At 40.0% G+C, this 22,094-nt stretch overlaps 1 protein-coding gene across 1 annotated transcript in view; it reads right to left on the bottom strand.

Moving 5' to 3' along the window:
* Positions 1-22,094, bottom strand: part of LOC140464931 (uncharacterized) — a 64,569-nt gene that overhangs the window by 21,133 nt on the left and 21,342 nt on the right. Inside the window, exons 7-13 of the mRNA XM_072560575.1 lie at positions 20,897-21,073; positions 18,300-18,462; positions 14,124-14,330; positions 11,071-11,190; positions 10,838-10,980; positions 3,411-3,502; positions 29-175 (exon numbers count right to left, since the gene is read on the bottom strand). Coding sequence (XP_072416676.1) covers positions 29-175; positions 3,411-3,502; positions 10,838-10,980; positions 11,071-11,190; positions 14,124-14,330; positions 18,300-18,462; positions 20,897-21,073 — 1,049 coding nt within the window. The remainder of the gene's footprint in view (positions 1-28; positions 176-3,410; positions 3,503-10,837; positions 10,981-11,070; positions 11,191-14,123; positions 14,331-18,299; positions 18,463-20,896; positions 21,074-22,094) is intronic.

Consider the following 22,094-nt stretch of genomic DNA (forward strand, 5'->3'; position numbering starts at 1 on the left):
TTCATAGCATTAACAAAACCTTTCCTACCCCGATTGGTGCATAGACATTGAGGTAGAGACAATCTTCACTCGTGCGGTTTATTTTGTCAGGTAACTCAGTCAGAGACTGTGGGCAGGCAGGTCCCAACTCTGTAGCATCCAAGATCCCATTCCATGGTCTGGGTTCCTCAGGGGGCTGCCAAAGAAACACCACAATAAAAGAGAGAATCCCATTAGCTAGTTTCATTCACTGTTCCTGCCTGACGTAGGATTAGATACAGACTGCAAATCTTACGATAAGCTTACATCTAAGGAGGACATGGGGTCAGATAGGAAAGCATTGGAATAGTTGAGTATGGAATTATTAGAATTAGATGAACAAAAGCTTAGTCAAGAAAGGTACGATTTAAGGACAATCTCAAGAGGACAGAAAGGTTTAGGAAAGAAATGCTGGTACTTTGGGTCTGGGCAGTTGAAGACACGATTGTCAATGATAGAGTAATGGAGATCAGGGTTGTATAATTACACATGGAGGAGCACAAAAATCTCAGATGGTAGGGCAAGAAAAGATTACAGCTAAGCCAAATGGAGCCAAGGAGAAATTTGGAAATCTGGGTTAGAATTTTAAAATCGAGGCTTTTCCAGATTGAGAGTTAGTATAGGATAGCAAGTCATGAATGAATATGAATTGGAATGAGCCAAGGTAGACAGGACAAGGCTGGATAAGCTAAAGTTTATGATGGTGGAAAATGGGAGCCTTGCAGAAGGGCCTTAGTACATCTAGAGGTAACAAATACATATGCAGTATAGTGGTTTCCATGGAAGTTAGCGTGAGGCAGAGACTAAGTGAGCAGATTTCACAGAATCCCTACAGTATGGAAGCAGGCTATTCAGCCCATCGAGTCACCACTGACCCTCCAAAGATCATCCCACACAGATGCCCCTTTCCTAACCTACCCCTGTAACCCTGCATTTCCTATAGCTAATCCACCAGCCTACACATCCCTGAACATTATGGGCAATTTAGCATGGTCAGTCCACCTAACCTGCACATCTTTGGACTCTGGGAAGAAATCAGAGCACCCGGTGAAAACCCACACAGACATGAGGAGAATGATATTAAAGAAGTGAAAGTAACTTTCATTCCAACAGTTCAAGCTAAAATTAAATATATCTCACTCTTTCTCCACAGGTGCTGCCTGACCTGATGACTATTTAAAATATATTCTGTTAATATTTCAAATTTGCTTTTGCATTGTGTGCATTTAGGGATATATTGCACTTAGAGGGAGTTCAATGGATATTTACAAGAAAGTTGCCTGGAGAAATTGGGATTTACTTACAAAGAGAACTCACAAAACAGGCTAGTATTCCCTGGAATTTAGATGGTTAGTGTTGTATGTATTTGAAGTTTTCAAGACATTAAAAAGAACTGAAAGAGTAGATCACCAAATGCTATTTCCAATAGTTGGAAAGTCTAAAAATAGGAGACAGAACCTATGTATTAAAACTAGACCTTCCTTCAGTGAAAGTAGGACAAGCATCTTTGCACAGGGTGCTGGAAATTTGGAATTGTCTTTCGTAAATAGCAACTGTTGCTTGATCAACTGTTCACTTTAAATCTGAGATTATTAGTAACAAAAATCTATCAAAGAATAAAGGGTTTGGAGCAAGGCCTAATTTGGCTGCAGATTAGCCATTGTGTCATTGAATGGAAGAACAGGCTTCAGGACACAAGGCGAAAGTGGATACTGCAGATGCTGGAGATTAGACTCGAGTTTAGAGTGGTGCTGGAAAAGCACAGCAGGTCAGGCAACATCCGAGGAGTAGGAAAATTGACATTTCAGGCAGAAGCCCTTCATCAGGAACACAAGGCCTGTTCTTCTGGAGCAGTCATTATCCCAGTTTGTGGGGACCCTGTAAAATTCCATTATGAAAGAATTACCCTGGGAAATTGAATCTTTCGGTAAAAACAAACAAGCTTTGACAAAGGGTCAGTTAGACTCGAAATGTCAGCTCTTTTCTCTCCTTACAGATGCTGCCAGACTTGCTGAGATTTTCCAGCATTTTTTCTTTTTTGGAAATTGAATATTTTGTTTGGCAATTTCTACGCTCCAGAAACCCCCAAAGTTTCCATTTAAATCAGAGTGTTCTGACTAAATGAAGTAAATAGTTACTCAGGAAAAGTTAGACATTAAATACAGAGTCTAACTCCTGTGCAACTATTTAACAGATCTCATGGTTATCTCACACACCCTAACTATGCTTCTCCTGACAACTTACCCAGACCTCCCCCCTCTCCCAACTCTAGCCTGATACCCCCAGGCCCTAAGACATCTGCCTCAGGATTGAAAACCCCCAAACTTTAACTTGACTCCTGCCCACCACCCCTCGCCCTGGCACCTGACAACCCCATCTGGCTACCTGACTCCCACTCGACCTTCATCAGTCTCTCGTCCTGATGCCTCAGCCATGACATCAACCACCCATCCCCCTCTCTCCACTGGCCCAGAACCAGGGAGTCTTGTTGGGTGTGGATCTAGAAGTTCCCTCATAGCTGGAGAGTGACATAGAGTTGTCAACAAGAGTAGAGAAATTATGGCAGATGTATTATAGGAATAGGGGTGTCTCAGTGATATTCCTGTCTGATTTTGATGTCTTTCCCACCTCCCAACAGACTTTGAAGACTCCGCTCCCTTAAGATATTTTATGATGTTCAGGATCTAAAGCAGGAGACATACAAGAAGTCTTTATTTTAAAAATGAGGACATGAGGAAGAGGAAGGTTATGTTAGGCTGCATACTTTGGACTGATAAGGAATGAGATAGAAAAGTTCATAATAAAACTGACCTTTGATAAATTACTAATGAAAGATAAAAATAATTGAACAATGATAAAGATGCCAATAAGGTTCAAACTTGAAAGAGGCTAATCAGTTATGTTTTTAGAGATTCTGAAGAAAACGCTAATTATTTCTTGGCATGTTGTTATGAGGATGTAAACCCCTTGGGCTAGCACAGAATCCCTACAGTGTGGGAACAAATCCTTGAGCCCAACAAGACCACACTGACCCACTGAAGAATAACCCATCCAGACCCATTCCCTTACCCTATTATCCTGTATTCAACTGCGGCTAATGCATCTAACCTACACATCCCTGAACACTACGGGCAATTTAGCACGGCCAATTCACCTAACTTGCACATCTTTGGACTGTGGGAGGAAACCCACGCAGACACGGGGAAAATGTGCAAACTCCAGACAGACAGTCGCCAGAGGCTGGAATCAAACCCAGGTCCTGGCTGCTGTGAGGCAGCAGTGCTAACCACTGAGCCACCATTGCTTATTTTCTTGTAGAAAAAGGAAGAAAACTGAAGGGACCATTTCAGAATGACACAGCAGTGATGGCAGTGGTCAATTTGGAGACTTACCTTGAATCGGAGACCTCCAACTGGTGGGGACGCATAAGGAATTTTCAAAAAAACTTGCAGGAATCCTCCTAAGAAATCTTGAACATTGAAACCTTAAGAAAGAAATGCAGAGAGGTTCATGATTATGAGCATGATTAGAACTAGAGTGTGCACACCATTGCATTGGCCTAGCCCATGTATGCAGAAGTCTATGGGCTGAAAAATCTATCTGTTAAACTACATGAAGACACATGGAAGAACTTCATGATTCTGAATATATGCCATGATCCACCTGATGGACAGCCAACTACAACTCATTGCGCTATGCAATGGAAGTTTTCCAAATATTTTGTTTTCATAAGTGTGAACTTTAGCTCAATGGATAGCATTCTCATATCAGTAAAAACGTTATGGTGGGGATGTTGCACTCTAAAGAACTAAGCCCATGTTCTAGTCTGACGCTCCCAGTGTAGGGCTGAAGAATCAAGAATTTTTTTAATAGGACTAAGGGAATTCACAGCTGCAGACATCATCCCTGCTTTTGGCAAAACATGAAGCCCCATCATGTACAGATGCAGCATTAATATTAAAATGAACTCAAATACTGTATTATTGATTTCAGCATTGGATCTAGAATCTTTTACTAGTTTTAGGCAGAAATAGATAGATTCTTGATTACCAAGGCAGATGAAAGATTGTTGGGGATGTGCAGGAATGTAGAGATGAGTTAAAATCCTTTCAACCATGGTCTTATTGATTGAAGGTGCAAGCTGAAAAGGCTGAGTGACTTATTCTTGCTCCTTGTTTGTATGTAACACTTAGATGGACATCAGTGTTTGATATATGAGCACTTATGCTTCCATTTAATAGTTATGTCTTGAATATAGATGAAATACTGACGCTGTGAAATGTTTATCTCAATAGGAGGTAAGGATTTGTTGTTGCAGATTCTGAGTTCTGTCCTGCACTTTCAGTTTCTATTTTGCATGAAAATAAACCAAAAAATTGTTGAATTTTCCAAGAAAGAAGGTACATTTATGCCACCTTTAATGGCCTTAGCGTCTCACATTCTTTACCAGCAAAGAAATGTTGTTGTAATATAGAAAACAAAGCAGCCTATTCGCACATCATAAGTTCCACAAAGCAGCACTGAGATATTACCCAGATAATTTGATCTTGTGATTTATGCATATTAAATTTTGACCAAGGCACTAGGGAGAACCTTCTTTGTCGTGGAATGTCTTTTGTCTACCCAAGAGGTCAGATCAGAACCTCGATCTAATCTCTCATCTGAAAATTGGCATGTCGGACAGTGCAGCACTTCCTCAGCAGTGCACTGGAGTGCCAGCCTGGATTATGTGTCAGTGTCTCTGAAATGGGACCGAAATCTATGCACTGGAAGTATTTAGTAATTTATACTTTTTAAAAAAAATTCCCTCAGCTATTTTCAATTGAACGAATTAATATTTCAGAGAGCCTTATTATTTCAGAAACAGACAAGCCATTGTATACCGATCCAGAAAGAGAGAAAAGTGAACCAGGTCACAAAAACACACTTTGATTTGCCAAAGCCAGATCCTTAGACAGAGAGTGATGCTCTATCATTTGAATCAGTCCCAGCCTGGAGAGTGCGACCTACTTTTGAAAACTGCCCTTTAACTAATTGGCATTTGACACAACATTTTATATGTTCAATCACTGATAATAAACAAATATCTTTTAGACCAGTTTGAAAGGCAACATTAACAAGTTTCATATTTTGAGCAATTTAAAACATGGTAGCAACAAACTGAAAATATGCCAGGCCAGATCTAGAATTTTCTTTACATATTCTGCCTTGAGCATACTCTGGCTGAGTTTATTTTGTTTGGATGAGAATTAGTATGGACTTCTGAAATATTCCTGCCAGTTTGTCTACTGGCCTTTTATCTAGCTGGCTATCATTCAAAGCCTTACCTCAGTCAGTTGACAAGTAAACCTACCTGAACAGACATTTATTTTTGTCCCAGTCTCAGTGGCTACGAGGCAGGAAACCACTCATCCCTGCCAGTCAGAAGGAAGGTCACAGGCTTTGATATTTTCAGTTTTCTTTATCTAAAGAGTGCTTCATTTAGCTGACATGCTCATCCCAATGGACCCACGAGGGGTCCAAATTTGTAACGGGGGAAGACTTGCATTTATGTAGCACCTGTCATGGCCTCTGCATGCCCCTCAGCTGTTGACGGTTCATGAAATACTTTTGGACCGTAGTCACTGCTGTAATGTGGGAAACACCGTAGCCAACTTGTGCACAGCAAGATCCCAAATGTGATTGTGTTGTAATGATCAGAAAATCTGCTGGTTGAGAGATTTATTAGGTGGTTAGGACATAGAAGGAAAACACCCCTGCACATCTTCAAGTTATTATCATGGAATCTTTTATGTCCCATGGAAAGGTCAACTAGGATCTTGGTTTAATATCTACCCCCAAGAGAGCATCACAGTAATGCAGCTTTCCCTGAGAACTGCACTCAGGTGCTGGCTTGCATTATGAACTCAAGACTGTGGAAAGGAATTTAAACCACATTCATTTGCCTGTTGTTTAATGCTTCTGGCAGGTGGGATGCCCATGAGAACACAAGCAGATACTTTTGTATTTCCTCCTATATTCGGTATTTCCTGCTGTTAATTAACTTAAGCTGTTATCCTCTACCTTCCTTCGGGTTTCGCCTGTTTCCTTCGGTATCCCTGATTTCCTTCACTTCTTCATTGGTGGCCATGCTTTCAGCTATCGAGGTACTAAACTTGGGAATTTCCTCTCAAAATTCCTTGCCTCTCCGAACAGGCTGTGGCTGTTTTCCCTGGAGCTGAGGGGTGACCTTATTGAGGTTTACAAAATTGTGAGGGGCATGGATAGAGTAAATAGGCAATACCTTTTCCCTGGGGTCAGGGAGTCCAGAACTAGAGGGCATAGGTTTAGGGTGAGAGGGGAAAGATATAAAAGAGACCTAAGGGGCAACTTTTTCACGCAGAGGGTGGTACAGGTATGGAATGAGCTGCCAGAGGAAGTGGTGGAGGCTGGTACAATTGCAACATTTAAGAGGCATTTGGATGGGTATATAAATAGGAAGGGTTTGGAGGGTTATGGGCCGGGTGCTGGCAGGTGGGACTAGATTGAGTTGGGATATCTGGTCGGCAAGGACGGGTTGGACCGAAGGGTCTGTTTCCATGCTGTACATCTCTATGACTCTATGACTCTGGCTCTGTCTCCTCCTTTGCGATGCTCCTAAAACCTTTGGCTTTGATCAAGTTTTCAGTTGCCTGCCCTCGTGTCGTCTTGGCATTTTTTTTGTTGGGTTATGCTCCTGTGAAGTTCCTTATAATGTTTTGTGACATGGAAGGTACTATATAAATGCAATTTATTGTTGTAGTTGGTTCCACAAAGCTCTGGTGGTTCAATAAATTAACAATTCTGAGCCAAAAATGTAAACATTGAAAAACTCCTTTGATCACAGTGAAGCAGGCAGCACATCTAATTCTGTTTTGAACTGATGCCCCCTCACAGCAGGGGTGGTCAGCGAATGGAAGTTGAAATTATTAATGAATTCTTCTGGCTGAATAATACTGGGCACTGATGTCATATGCAGTGTGCAGTCTCAGACTACGGGTTTCTGGCCTCTATAGCTCATTGGCATTCTGCATGTTTCAATTGGCCACAAAACCTCCAATGGTGCTCAATCTTTGTACCTCACTGTCTCTCTCTCTCTCTCTCTCGCTCTCTCAATTTGTGAATGAACAAAGTCAAGATAATTTAAATTTCCTCATTCCATACTCGTGCCAGGAGACAGTCTTAATCACTGTTCAACTGTTATTTCAGGATAGTTGTTTTGGCTAACCATTGATGCATGCTTTGCAGCTCAAGCTTTGTTTTTGCCTTTTCTTTAGTCTTCCATCATGTAGCATTCGCTGCTGAAGAGAGGGGCAGAAACAGAATAATACAAAGGGCTGTAAATGAAGAGCTGAAGCTTAAAACAGAAATTGCAGGAGAAACTCAGCAAGTCTGGCAGCATCTGTGAACAGAAATCTGTACAGTGTGGGAACAGGCTATTTGGCCCAACAAATCCACACTGACCCAGTGAAGAATAACCCGCCCAAACCCATTCCCCTACATTTTCCCCTGACAAATGCACCTAACCTACACATCCTGGAACACTGTGGGCAATTTAGCATGGCCAATTCACCTAACCTGCACATCTTTGGACTGTGGGAGGAAACTGGAGCACCCAGAGGAAACCATGCAGACACGGGGAGAATGTACAAACTCCACATAGACAGTCGCCTGAAGCTGGAATCAAACCTGGGTCCCTGACACAATGAGACAGCAGTGTGAACCACTGAGCCACTGTGCTGGCCAACATTTTGAGTTCGGTTTGTAAGAAGAACTTCAGTGGACTCGAAATGTCAAATGTTTTCTCTCCATTGATGCTGTCAGATGTGCTGAGTTTTACCAGCAATTTCTGTTTTTGGACAAAAATATACCCTATTCTCTGTCTCTCCCCCATCGCAACTCCAACATGGTCCCAACCTATTCCAGAATCCACAAAATAATTAAGTGCCAAAATTTGTGACTCAGTGTCAATCTTCAGGCTTTAGGTTTTATCATGAAGTAAGGACTTATTTTGATGGCCACAAAGAAACTCACGACCTTGAGACTGAACTAAAAGTGGAATTGTGATACTTCATGTGGAAGTCAGAAACCTCAAAGGATATAAACAATTCACAACTAACAATAAACCAAAATATTTTATCAGCTTTAATCTTTGCATATTTATTTTGAAAATGTCCTTAAACAGAGTCAGCTGCTCTCTCTGCATATTTAAGAGGTAATAAGCACATGATTGCTGTTTTAAGTTGCACCAGGGACTCTGAATAATTAACTGGATCCATTTCCTCTGAAGCTTCTTTGCTAGTCTAGTTTCACTCCCTGTTCCTTTCCTATGTGAAGCGTGTATGTGCAATTGTATTATATGGGAATTTGTAATGAATCTTCAGCTGCAACAAGTACCCATATGCAGCTCTTCTCCTCTGTGCAGACTGGTGTTTTCTAAATCAGAGGGTCATGGGTTTAAAGCCACTTTAGAGACTTGAGTATGTAGTCTAAGGTGACACTTCAATGCAGTACTGAAACAGTGCTGCACCATCCGAAGTACCATATTTCTGAAGAAGCTAAATAAGACCATAAAAACTAGGAATAGGAGTAGGTTGTTCAGCCTCTCCAGCCTCCTCAGCCATTCAATAGAATCATGGCTGATCCAACCTTGCTCTCAGGTAGCTGTAAAAGATCCCACAGCATTATTTGAAGAAGAACTCGGAATTTGTTGGACAGCAACAACTGGACAACATTCACCCAGAAACCAATATCTTCAAACAGATGAGCTGGCCATTTAGTTCACTGATTTGTGGGATCTTTCTGTGTGTATATTCTAACAGTGATTATACTGTAAAGGTCCTACAATGGCTGTAAAATATTTCCGGCCATCCTTGCATCATTGACGGTGCTATATAAATGCAAGTGTCCCTTAATCTTTATTTCATTGACTCTATTTCAAGTATGCAATGTTCATCACCCACAAATTATCAGAAAAGTGGCAATCAGTTTTCATATATCAAGATTTTACAAAGAGCAATGCAATCATTAACAGATAATCTGTTTGATATTGTCAATTGAGGGATGAGCCATGACACCAGGAAGAACACCAGAATATGTACAGAGACAATATCCCCACTTATGGAAAGTAAGTGGGAATGAGAGAGCACAGACTCAACTTAATTAGTAACAGTTGCAAAAGTAATTGGAGGAAAAACTTGTTCAAAGAATGACTAATGGAAGCCTGGAATGCAGTGCCAAGTAACATAGAAACACAGAAAATAGGAGCAAGACTGGATCATTTGGCTGTTGAAGCTTGCTCTGCCGTTCAATATGATCAGGGCTGATTATCCAACTCAGAATTCTGTTTCCACTTTCTCCCCACACCTTTGATCCTTTTACCCCTAAGAACTATAAATCCTGGCTTCCAATAAGATGGCGGTGGACTAGGGTTTCTGATCCAGGGGCTTGTCTGCTCCATCCACTTATCTTTTCGCTTCTTTTCTTTCATTTTTCGCTTCTCTCATTTTTCCTTTTTTGTTTTATTTTACCTATCTATTGGTGAAGAGCTCAATCGTGGTGACGACATCGGCAGGAGCACGTGGGAGCAGCAGCATAGACTGGAGCGAGGCCAGCACCATCGACTCGAGTAGGCCCAGAAATGTGGACTCAAGTAGGCCCAGCAGCACAGTCTCAAGTAGGCCAGCAGTACGGATTCAAGTAGGCCCAGCATTATAGAGTCAAATAGGCCCAGCAGCATGGACTCAAGTAAGTCCAGCAGTACAGACACAGGTAGGCCCAGCAGCACAGACTTGAGTAGGCACAGCAGCGCAGACTCGAGTAGACCCAGCAACCTGGACTCGAGTAGGCCCAGCAGCATGGACTTGAGTAGGTCCAGCAGCACGGACTCGAGTAGGCCTAGCAGCACAAACTCAAGTCAGACCAGCAGCGTGGACTCAAGTAGGCCCCGCAGTGTGAACTCTTGGTGGTGGTGGAGTCGGAGGTAAGTTTGGGTTCCTGGTGTAATGTGTCCAGTGCGGATTTATGGAGGCAGAGATGAGTTTGGGCCCAGTATGAGACCCAACAGCATCAACAGCGGTGCATTGCTGAGGTGGACCCAAAACAGACTCATGATGGTCGTGGAGTTAAGTTTGGGCCAGTATGATACATGGCAGATTTAGTGGTGTCTGCATTGAAAGGTCCAGCAAGGGTGTCCATTAAGGCAAGATGGCACCAAAGAATGGTGACATTTGTTTCAGCAGCAACTCAGAGACGGAAACTCATGCCTGGCCACCAGACCCATGACCCAAGATGCAGCACTTAACAAGAGGGACTGTTACATTGGACACTTTCTTTATTTCTTCATTTTCTGCCTTTACATTCAATGTTTATTTTTCTGTGTAATAAGATGGCATCGGGGAGTGGTGACACCATACAACATTTTTTACTCTATTTTGTAACAAGATATACATGATAATAAATAAATCAAATACTTCGAACTCCTTCTTGAAAACATCCAATGTTTTGGACTCAATCATTTCCTGTGGCATAGAACTCCACATGCTCACCTCTCTGGGTGAAAAAAATGTCTCCTCATCTTAAATGGCCTACCCATGTCCTTAGATTATGACCTCTGTTTCTGGAGTCCCCAGTTATTGCGAGCATCCTTCCTGCATTTACTCTGTCTAGTCCTGTTATAATTTTATAGATTTCTGCGATCATTATTGGATACTGTGCTTGAAAATCGGTATTTTCATTGTAATTGTTCTCAGTACATTGTGTCATTTTGTTACTGTGAGCGCTTTGAATGCTGGCTTCGTACCTTTTACTTGACCTTGCTGAACTGTGACAATTGGTGGGTGTACTGGTGGGGTCGTCCCATTCAGAGGCGGGATCTGGTCCTGAAGACAGTCAATGTTTCTGGTAACCATCTTCGCGATCAGCTCATTCCACATTGCAAACTGCCTATTATACACAAAAAAGCAAATAAACAGATGCTGTGTGTATTTGGACAAGTCATGTTATAAGAGAGAAACATGGAGACTGTGGTCTTACTTTGCTCTGAGGTTGCTGCCCACAGATTCTTGGTTGAGGTTTGCATTCAGCTCAATATAATGCTTCTCAATGCTGTGCTCTGGCCAGATGACAGGAACTGATTGAGGATGGTTTGGATTTCTATTACAGAGAGAAAAAATGATAATTTTTTGAAACTTAAACAATGTGATGATTTTCTCACCAAATGGAATCAACCTTTACAGCAACACTCTGAGGGAGATCCACTGGATAAAATGAATAGGAATTGTTTGAGAAAATATTTTCATTCAAAAAGATACACTGAAGTTTTATTCCTGATTAAGCAATTGCATTATCTTAGCAAATCCCGTGTTAAAAGTGGAAAGGAAACAACATCACTGTCTATCACATATGAGCCTTAAAAATCTGAACCTTCTATTACCAGTGGCTGTGGTGAGTGCGATGAGCAAGCAACACAGAATACACCACATCAACCTGCCAAGGTTACTTTTACAGCATCTTCCAAACTTGTGACCACTATGACCCAGAAGTAGCATCATCATCTCCAGGTTCCTCTGCAAGTCACACACTCTGTTCAGGCTATGCCTGGGCCTTTTCTATCTTACGAGTTGCAAGCAATTGAAGACAGCACTTTAATTTGTAAATAGAAGTATCTGAACAAACACGAGCCGTCAAATATCCAGCTAACTGAGTTGGTGTCCTTCCTATAGACAATTTAAAAATGTTTTATTGTAAAATGCAAAACTTTTTGACTGCAAAGATGTCTTAAGAAGCATCCAGGACTAAACCAAACCCCAAACATCTTGGTTTGAAGCAAACAAAATAGTTTGATAAAGATTCAAGGTAGTTACAGATCTAAAAGTGAAAAGGTACTAAAGATAATCAGAAATGTCCCTCTGTCAATTCAACAAAATATTCATGTCTGAAATGGCTCCAAAATAGACCAAGTTGATGTTGGATGTGGAGACTGGCACCTGTTATAAAAGCGATATTGCTGAATTTATGAATAATGGAAGTCTCCTGTTCTGTTCATTGTGGTTGTGTTTGGTGCTTCCCCAGCTCCATCTGCTACTGCATCTACCTGAGAACCTAGTCATTACAAAATATTAAAAGATACCTTGTGGTGCATTAAAATTTGTGGCTGCAGTTTCATTGTAAATTGCAGCAATTCAGTGTGATTAGGGAGCCAATCACATTTCCATTCTAAAAAGCAAAGATTTGGAAAGAACAATTTTTTTAATGACAGGTTTGTTAGTTCTCAATTATTTCACTTGTTAAATTTCACAGCACAAGCAACTACACAAGCAGTTAATTAAACTGTTCCTCCATCACTATATCATTATCCTATCACTCAACAATAAGGAAAACAAATTTCTGTTTTATCTGCATATACTTCTACTAAGATCATTCACCTCTAGAATTACACCATCTGAATCTCTAAATGTCCAAACATTAAATCTAATTCATATTTCTCCTTCATTCACTAAATAAAAATTCTGGTCCTTTTTAAAAAAAGAAATCATTGATGTGATACAGTTCTTAATAGTTCTTGTTGTCTAAAAAAGTTTAATTCCTATTATTTTTAATATCTGCCAGTTTGGAATATAAAACCAGAATAACATTTTTGCCAACTGCCTGATTACTCAATGAAGCTAGTAAGAACAAAAGACGAAAGACCCATCCATTGTCTCAGTAAAGAATGGTGTCTGGTTTGTAGGCAAAGCTTAATGCAGAATGATGCTTCCTGATGTGAATTTAAAAGGTATCAAACTGATCTATGCTGAATTAACTAAATTCAAGCTGTGCAGTGGTGGAGATGAAATGGCTAAAATTAACCTAACATCTCCCAGAGTTGAGAAGAAAAGAAAATTATGCTATATGTTCTCTTGATATTTTTTCCTAAATTATTTCACTGAATGTGGGCATTGCTGGTCAGCCACTGTTACCCATCCTTAATGCCCTTAAGAAGGTGGTGGTGAGATACTTTCTTCAACTATTGCAGTCCAAATCATTCAGGTATGTCCGCAGTGCTATGACAAGGAGATTTTGACCTGGGGACAATGAAGGAATGGTAATATTGTTCCAAGTCAGGCATGGAAGAGAGTAATTTGAAATTATTAGTTATGGTCTAAAAGCACTACCTTGAACTGTGGTGAAGGCATGTTCAATTGAAGCAGTCAAGAGAGCGTTTAGATGATTAGTTAAGAAGAAACAATGTACAAGGTTATAAGAAAAAGGTAAAAGATTGACACTAAGTCAAAGAGATCTGAGCACACACAGTGAGCCAAATGGTTTCTTTCTGTGCCAGACCAGTTCCATGATTCTTCTGTTCCATGACAAAACTGCAGTCCTTGTCCTTCTAGGTAGTAGAAGTCATGGGTTTGGACATGCAGCCCAAGGATCCTAAGTGAGCACCTGCAGTGTATTTTGGATACAAGGATGCTGGCAAGTTGCCAGCTCTGGTTTGACATATTCCTGGAGATTTAATCACACAATTTCCAATTATCCAGTTTCGTCAAACAACATTTATTTCCCATCTCCAAACTAACAAAACATGCTCAAGGAAAATGAAAGCAAAACACATTTATTGTATCACCCATGTGTGATGCTAACTTCTGAATCTTTGTGCACCACTGTTTCTGATTCTAATCTTCAATTCCTAAAGTTTCCAGGACAATTCTAGAGGTTTGGCAACTCAGTTACTTGACATATCTGAACACAACAATGCCTTTAAAAGTTTTTACTGAATTGTCTGTGCGATGGAATAAAGGGACTTGGGATTAGTGATGTTCACATTGAACCACTTATCAAAGTTGCACAGTTCCCATTTTCAATTCATAAACAGTAAAAACCTGTTTTGTAGGACATGTACCTAAAGTAATTGAGTTTAAGCTTAACCGATATAAGGTTCCACATTTGAATGTTAGAACCACTAAACCTTTCTTTTCCAGGATCTCACACTGTTATGTGTTGAACTCCCCCCAGCTACACCATTTCCAGTATGGATGAGTCCAGCTTTGTCATGTCACCATTGGACACGTTCTGCACGTATTTACTTGCTTCTTTCCACTTACCCTGTTCTCGCAAAGTTGGTCCAGTACATCATCATGGCTTGGCTCAGATTCCTCTCCTGCTCATTGTAGGATTTTGGCTTGGAAAATGGTCTGCCAAACACAAATGGTAGCTCTTCTGTATGAAGGGCACCAATCCATTCTGGCCAGATTGCATTCGGCATCTTGGATGGGTACGAGAACTGGTAAGCATATGTTTGACTGACACTTCTGTGTAGAAAAATGATGCTTTGTGTTAATGAAAACTTTATCCTTGCAACTGTAATTCAATGTTTCAACAACATAAGAATATAGATATAAAAACGTTGGAACAGGAGGAGGTCATTTGGCCCCTCAAGCCTGTTCACAATTCAGTTAGATCATGAAAGTTCTGTATTTTACATCTACCATCTGATTCACTATTGCTCATCTTTACCCCCAGTAGGAATCTAATGATTTAATTTGGAAAACTTACAATTCACCCCACCACAACAATGTTTGAGGGAATATTTCCAGATCTCATTAGGGGCAAAGGAACATTTATCCCTTTTGAGACTGTTCTAGATTCAGTGAGAATTATCCTAATTCCATCCATTTGCCCAGGCTGTGTATTCATAATACAGTTGGTCAGTAAAAATGTCTTGATAACAGATTTAGATTTATTAATTGAGTGACTGCTTACTGCTTTTCATGACGAACAGTTTAACACTTTTTGTTGATAAAGTGCCGGTAATTGCTCTGAAAGGATTAATGTTGGGGGCTACATCAAGCTCCACCCAATCTGATGATATCACAGATCAGTCTTAGGTATGAAATCAGAAGAATAGCTTTAGATTTTGAAACAAACAGATATGTCATCTATGTATCCTAATAGTTTTAGTAACAATGTCTAATCAGTTAATGTAACTTGTAGCAAATTGCTATAATGCAAGATACGAGCCTCTCCTTATAAAATAGTGAAGCAGTCTGAGAAACAATATAGTCTACACCTGCTCCTATTTGTTATTTTCTAATACTCAGGCTCTAAATGCTGATATTCCCTCATTCTACCCTTTTCTCCTCTTTTAAGTTGCCTCTTAAAACCTATCTGTTTAGTCAGACATTTAGTCCAACACTGTGAACCCAAATAGGTTCTTAAACACAGTCATGAAATGGTTAATTGGAGCAGCATTCTTCTACTAATACATGTATCACTCTTAGCGTAAAGAAGTGTTTCCTAACTTCTCCCCTTTCTGGTCCAAGTCTGATGTTAAAGGCTATGTTCTCTTGACTTCAATTCAGCAAAAGAAAATTTCTGTCAAACCTACCAGTTCCATCTAAAATCCTAAAAGCATCATTCAATCAATCACCCTTTTACCATTAAATTTCTAAGAATAAAAATCTGTTTCATATATTTTCCCATAAGTTAATCCTTGGGGCTTTGGTGACCATCTAGCAAATATTCTCTGCTCTCCTTCCAATGTCAATCTATCCTTTCAAAGTGTGGTACTCCAGATGTGTTTGAACTGCAGTTTTGCATATCTACTGCAATGCTTCCAGTGCTTATACTTTAGCTCTCTAAGCATAAAAGGGAATATTTCACTACCCTTAATAGCAACACCAAGTCTTTACTCAAATAGTGATAAGAGTATGGACCTCTCTGTCAGATGGAGTGGGTGAGTGATTGTGTAGATGGGAAAGCTAGTTAAGTAATTCAGATTGAAAGAAACAGAAGGATCAGTGTTTTGGATAAAATGGGCTGTTATTCAGTACTGTAAAGTATAATGTTTACATTTATACAGCATGTCTAAAATAGTAAAATATTCCAACATGCTCCACGAGGGCATAACCACAGCATAAAAATTAACAATGAGCCAAAGAAGGAGATATTAGGGCTAGTGACGAAATGTCTGACTTAACAGCTAGGTTTTAAGAAGCAACTTAAAAGAGGAGAGAAGGGTAGAATGAGGGAATATCAGCATTTAGAGCCTGAATATTAGAATTTAACAAATAGGAGCAGGTGTAGACTATATTGTGGGTAGCACGGTAGCACAGTGGTTAGCGCTGCTGCCTCACAGCGCCAGAGACCCGGGTTCAATTCCCGCCTCAGGCGACTGTCTGTATGGAGTTTGCACATTCTCCCTGTGTCTGCGTGGGTTTCCTCTGGGTGCTCCAGTTTCCTCCCACAGTCCAAAAATGTGCAGGTTAGGTGAATTGGTCATGCTAAATTGCCCGTAGAGTTAGGTGAAGGGGTAAATGTAGGGGAATGGGTCTGGGTGGGTTGTGCTTCAGCGGGTCATTGTGGACTTGTTGGGCCGAAGGGCCTGTTTCCACACTGTAAATAATCTAATGTAATCTAATATCGTTTCTCAGACTGCTCCACTATGTTATAACTGGACAGGCAGGAGGCTGGAAGAACACAGCAAGTGAAGCAGCATCAGGAGGTGCAGAAGTCGACATTTTAGGTGTAACCCTTCTTCAGATTGACTTCTGTACCTCCTAATGCTGCCTGGCTTGCTGTGTTCTTCCAGCCTCCTGCCTGTCTACTTTGGATTCCAGCATCTGCAGTTTTTTTAATCTCTATCCATTATTCTATAAGGTCTTTTATCTCAATGGTACATTTGCACTTTGTCTCCATATCCCCTATTCCTCCATATAGCTAAAAAGACAGTTTTCAGTGGAGGACTGAAGGAATAGGTATTGTACAAGTGTGAGAATTGGAGAAATCGTTGGAATATTTTACTAGGTGGGGTGTCTAACACTTGGACATATACAGCTCATGAAGCCAACTTCTGTAAAGGTAATTTGAAAGGATTAGCTGGTCGTGTGAACCATAAGAAGGGTGAAAGGCTGGTGCTTCCTCCCTTTAACAGGTAGTTAAAGTTATCTCCCTGGAGAGATAACTTAGATGAAAAGACCAAGAGTAATGCAGTTAGATTTGTTGGTTGTACAAAGCTAAGTGAAATATAAACTGTGAGGAGGGCACAAAATGCTACAAAGAGAAACAGACAGGTTTGTGTACGTAACAAAATGGCAGATAATGTATAATGTTGGGAAGTATGAGGGTATGCCCTTTTTTGTGAGAATGAGAATAGAAAAGCAGAGTTTTTTGAGAGGCATAAAACTTGCAAATATTCATCTTTGAGGAGCTTGAATGTACTCATATAAAGAGGACAGAAAATTAGCATGCAGGGACAGAAAAATAATTAGGAAGGCAAAAGGTTGGGCTTTATTACAAGATGATTTGAACACAGTAATAAAGACGTTTTGCCAAAATATAGGAACATAACAAACAGGAGCAGGCATTTTAAGCACCTTGGGCCTATTTCACCATTCATACAGATCATGGCTGATTTCTATCCCTATTTAACATCTATGCTTCATATGCCTTGATGTACTTAGGTAAACAAACTCTATCAATCTTAGTCTTGAAAGCTGCAATTTACCCAGGTATCCACAGCCTTTGAGGGACAATTCCCTAAATTTCTATGACAGTGGTGTGAACATTTGTTTCTGCTTTTCCATCCAGAATGGCCTAATTTTTTTTAAAGCCAATATCTCTTTCATGTGATTCTCTGAGAAACAAAATAGTTCCCCTGTATGTAGTCTATCAAAGCCCTTAAAAAATGTTATCACTTTGATCATATCAGCTCTCAACATTCTAAACTCAAGGGATTAACAACTATGTGCATGCAACCAGCTGTTAGCCATCAGTGTGTTAGGACTTCCCCAATTATCTGATATCTAAGTCTCTGGTCAATGGTATCACCTGCATGTTGGTAACTGGAGAGCCAGAGATTGTAATGCCTTTGAATGTCAAGTAGGTGTGGTTAGACTCCCACTTGTTGGAGATCCTCATTCCTGGTACTCTGCTGCAAATGTTACTTTCCAATATAGCAGCTACAGTGGGATTCTGTTCAGATTTTACTGCATTTGGACAGGGATTGTTTCAGCATTTTGAGAGTCACAAATGGGCTTAATAATGCATACTCATCATCAGACATTTCCACCGCTGGCTTTATGATGGAACTAGGGTCATGGATGAGGCGCTAGAGGACTGTTGGTCCTAGGGCCACTATCCTGAGAATTTACACAATAATTAGCCTCTTACATCGACAACCACCTTCCTTTGCACTATATGTGACTTTGACCAGTGGAAAAGTTTCCCCCATTTTCCATTGACTTATGTTTTTCCAGGGTTGCTCTTTGTGACTTTCTTACCTGCTGATCATCATGTGCTTCTGCGCAGAGCTGAATGCTGGGCTGCAAAATTCAAAATCTGTGTACAGTTGTGACAAACCCTGCCTTCTGGAAAGCTGTGTTGGATTCTCCCAGTCGGTGTACTCAAATATAGCTGACTCCACTGCAGCCTCTCCCAAAGAACCTGCAACATGTGAAGCACAACAGACCTGGAAGATTAACCTAATTTTTACTCGACAGCCAGACTTGCTGTGTATTTCCAATATTGTCTGTATAATTTTGGGGGTCATCAGGTTAGAATGATTGAAACTTTGTAGGTCCTAGTGGAGCTATCACCAAAGCCAAGCCAAAATAACCTATTCCCTCCAACATGTGCAGTATTTTGTCTATGTATTTTGTATCTATATTGTGCCCTTAATGTAGTCAATTGTCCAAAGATGTTACACAGGATTATTACCAAATACAATTTGACATTGTTATGAAAGTGATAAAATATGGACTATCATTTTTACTTCCACTGTTTGATTATAATACCTGGGACCTTCATGGACTAAAATGGTTTTTAAAAAGGGAAAATAAAACAGACATAAAATGGCTGCAGCAATCAGCTGACCACAGGTTGAGCCAGCACATGAAACCATCAATAAGCAATAATCAGTCTGATCTGACATTAATATCTTTACAAAAATGCATTGAAACTCAGATCTGTATTTCCTGCTATCCTTACAACTTTGTGGATAATTTTCATACATTGGGAAATGAAGATGTTGTCTGTAAATTATCCCATTTGGGAAAAAAAATGAAGCCAGAAATGGGAATACACAAATGAATTGTATTTCAAGCAACTGCATTGGCACAGCATCAAGAGAAAAATGGATTTAAAACTGCAGAACTGGAAGACTCTATACTTCCTTGCTTTCTCTCAGCCTGTCAAAAAACAATATTATAAGGCAGGTTGGACCAAGAACTCAAAGATACCTGCAATATTCACCACTACTGGGGATATAGGACATCAATCAAACCAATCATGGTTTCAGTTTAAAATCTAATGCCTCTGGTGAGTTTATATTGCAGTTGTTGTTATGTTCCTTTTGTATTAGGTGTCACAGCCATTTTAAAACTTTATACCAGTATGTGTGTGTGCTTAATGTTGCATCTTTATTATTTTTCATTAGTAAGTAATAAAATTCCTGTTTCGTTCATAAAGTCATAGAATCACACAGCATGGAAACAGACCCTTTGATCCAACCAATCCACACCATACACAGTCCCAAACTAAACTAGTGCCACCTGCCTACTCCTGGCAGATACCACTCCAATACTTTTGTGTTCATGCACTTAGCCAAATGTCTTTTAAATATTGTAATTGTACCCACAACCACCATTTCTTGGCAATTTCATTCCACATGTGAACCATCCTCTGTGTAAAAAAAATTGCCCTTCTGTCTTTTTTAATCTCTCTCCTCTCACCTTAAAACAAAACTTTGTAATTTTCTTCTTATTTCATGTTAATTAACTAAATTTTAATGGAAGTATGATATAGCTGTGTGCTAAAAATAAACAAAAGCTTTATTGCAAATAATAGGGAAGCTGATTCACCTCTCATCAGTTGGTCATAACAACATTGAGCTCCATAATGAGTTATTATGTCAGGGGACCAATGCCTTATCAAAATTCCAGGGTCTAAGACCCTTACAGGGATCTTAGGACAGATAGATGGTGAAATGGGAAGACCTAGGGAGGGAACTCTAGAGTTTCAGTCTTCACCAACTAAAGGCATGACCATCAATGTTGCTGAGTTTACATCAGGGATACTGAAGAGTCAAACATTAATGAAGTGCTGTTACAGTTAGAGAGTTGTAAAGCTAGAGGACCTTTCTGAGATAGAAAGAGCTGATGAGGTTATGGAGACTTGTGAAAACAAGGATGTTACTTTTTAAAATTGGGGCATTGTTCAGTTGGGGGCAAAACTTAGATTGGCAAGGAAAAGAAAGGTGGGTGAACTTATTTTGGCATGGGTTAGGATGTGGACAACAGAGTTCAGGATATACTCAAGTGTACAAGTGTTAAGGGTCCTTTGACAACATTTTCCAAACTTGCAACATTTACCACCTGGAAGAACAGAGTTAGCAGATGCATAATATGTATGTTAAAATGGAATTCAAAATCTTGCTTTTGTCTAATCCTTTTTACTGCTTCATGAGAACAGACTGGAACAAATATAGTAAATGCAAGAGTAACCCGGTATGATATGCTTATATTGACTATATCATGCCTCTAGTGAACAGACCAAATTAGGTCAAAACCCTTGCAGCAGATATGGTTTGAAAAGGGGGTCATCAGGTCAGAATGATTGAAACTTTGTAGGTCCTAGTGGAGCTATCACCCAAGCCAAGCCAAAATAACCTATTCCCTCCCAGACCAATTTATCTGCTCCTTCCATTCTTTTCTAGGTTCATAAGGGGACCTGTTGAGATTGACCTCGTGCATTGATAGGGTTGGGGATGATATTAATAACGATGTGAAAAAACCTGGGAATATTCCCTGAGTTCATCCGAAACAGTCCACAATAATTTCTGAATTAAATTAACTTGATTTCTGAATTATTAACTACTCACCCACACCCTTTTCCACTGCTGTTCGGAATTTAGCCGCACTAATTCCAAAAGGAAAATTCACGCCTGGGAACCAGGTGGCCACAAACATATGACCGTCTCCATTGTTACAGCCCAACAAATAATCAATATCTCTACTGTTCTCAAACAGCATCTCTGGTTCAGCAGGGAGAAAGTCACCTGTAATCAGAATTATGGAAATAAATGCATTGAATAAAGCCAAAAAGAAAGAAAACAGTGATGTTGATGAATCAGTGGAGTGACTCTTTGTTTTAAGAATATGACAGTTAATTGTTGACGAGTGGGGAGTAACCTCCAATAACCCAATGGTTAAACATTCTACCTGGTCAAACAAGAATAAAAGGCTTGGATTTGCCAAAGCATCTGTCATGATCCGAGAAAGCAGACAACACTTTGGAGTAGTAGCTGACAGAAGTACTACTCATCAGCAGCCCTGCACGCCCTCAGAACTATTCCAGAGTGCTATCCCCTAGGCTTTGCACTTATATTCTTGACCAGGACTCTGAATGTACAGTCGTCTGACTAAGTGGGAAGAGTGCTACACATTGAGCCATTGACTCCCATCTAAGGTTGTGACACAAGGCCCACAAGTTACAAATAAATAGTGGTTTATTGTGGATGTTTAATGGCTTTCACTACCACACAAACAAAAGTTGAACCGCATTAAAATATTTTCCTCAATCCACTCTCTTGTGTTCCTTCATTTCCCCCAAACATCACCAATTTTATGACAAAAGATAATGCATTAGAGGCTCGGAATCTGAAATAGAATCAGAAAGTTCTGAAGAAACTTTGCAGGTCTGTGGAGAGAGAAACAGAGTTAACATTTTGAGTCTGGAAGAGCCATATCAGGCTCAGAACGTTAACTCTTATCACCACAGATGCTCACTCACCAATCTCATCACTGAGATGAAAATCTGAAATTTTTGTTTTACAGCTAAGATCAACAGAATGTCGCATCTTCTTCCATTAAAAACTCATCATAGAAATTGAACTCCTGCATGATGTGAAATGGATTGGCTAACCTATCAACAGTTTACAAGGTCAGAACTTTTCACCCATGGCTTGCACAGCTGGTGAACTGTCGGGATAAGGTAATTCACAGGACAGAAGATTTGATTTGATTTGAAGTGATTTGATTATTGTCACATATAGATTGATAAGTATTGTTTTGCATGCT

This window comes from Chiloscyllium punctatum, chromosome 41 (assembly GCF_047496795.1).
Source record: "Chiloscyllium punctatum isolate Juve2018m chromosome 41, sChiPun1.3, whole genome shotgun sequence".
NCBI lineage: Eukaryota > Metazoa > Chordata > Chondrichthyes > Orectolobiformes > Hemiscylliidae > Chiloscyllium > Chiloscyllium punctatum.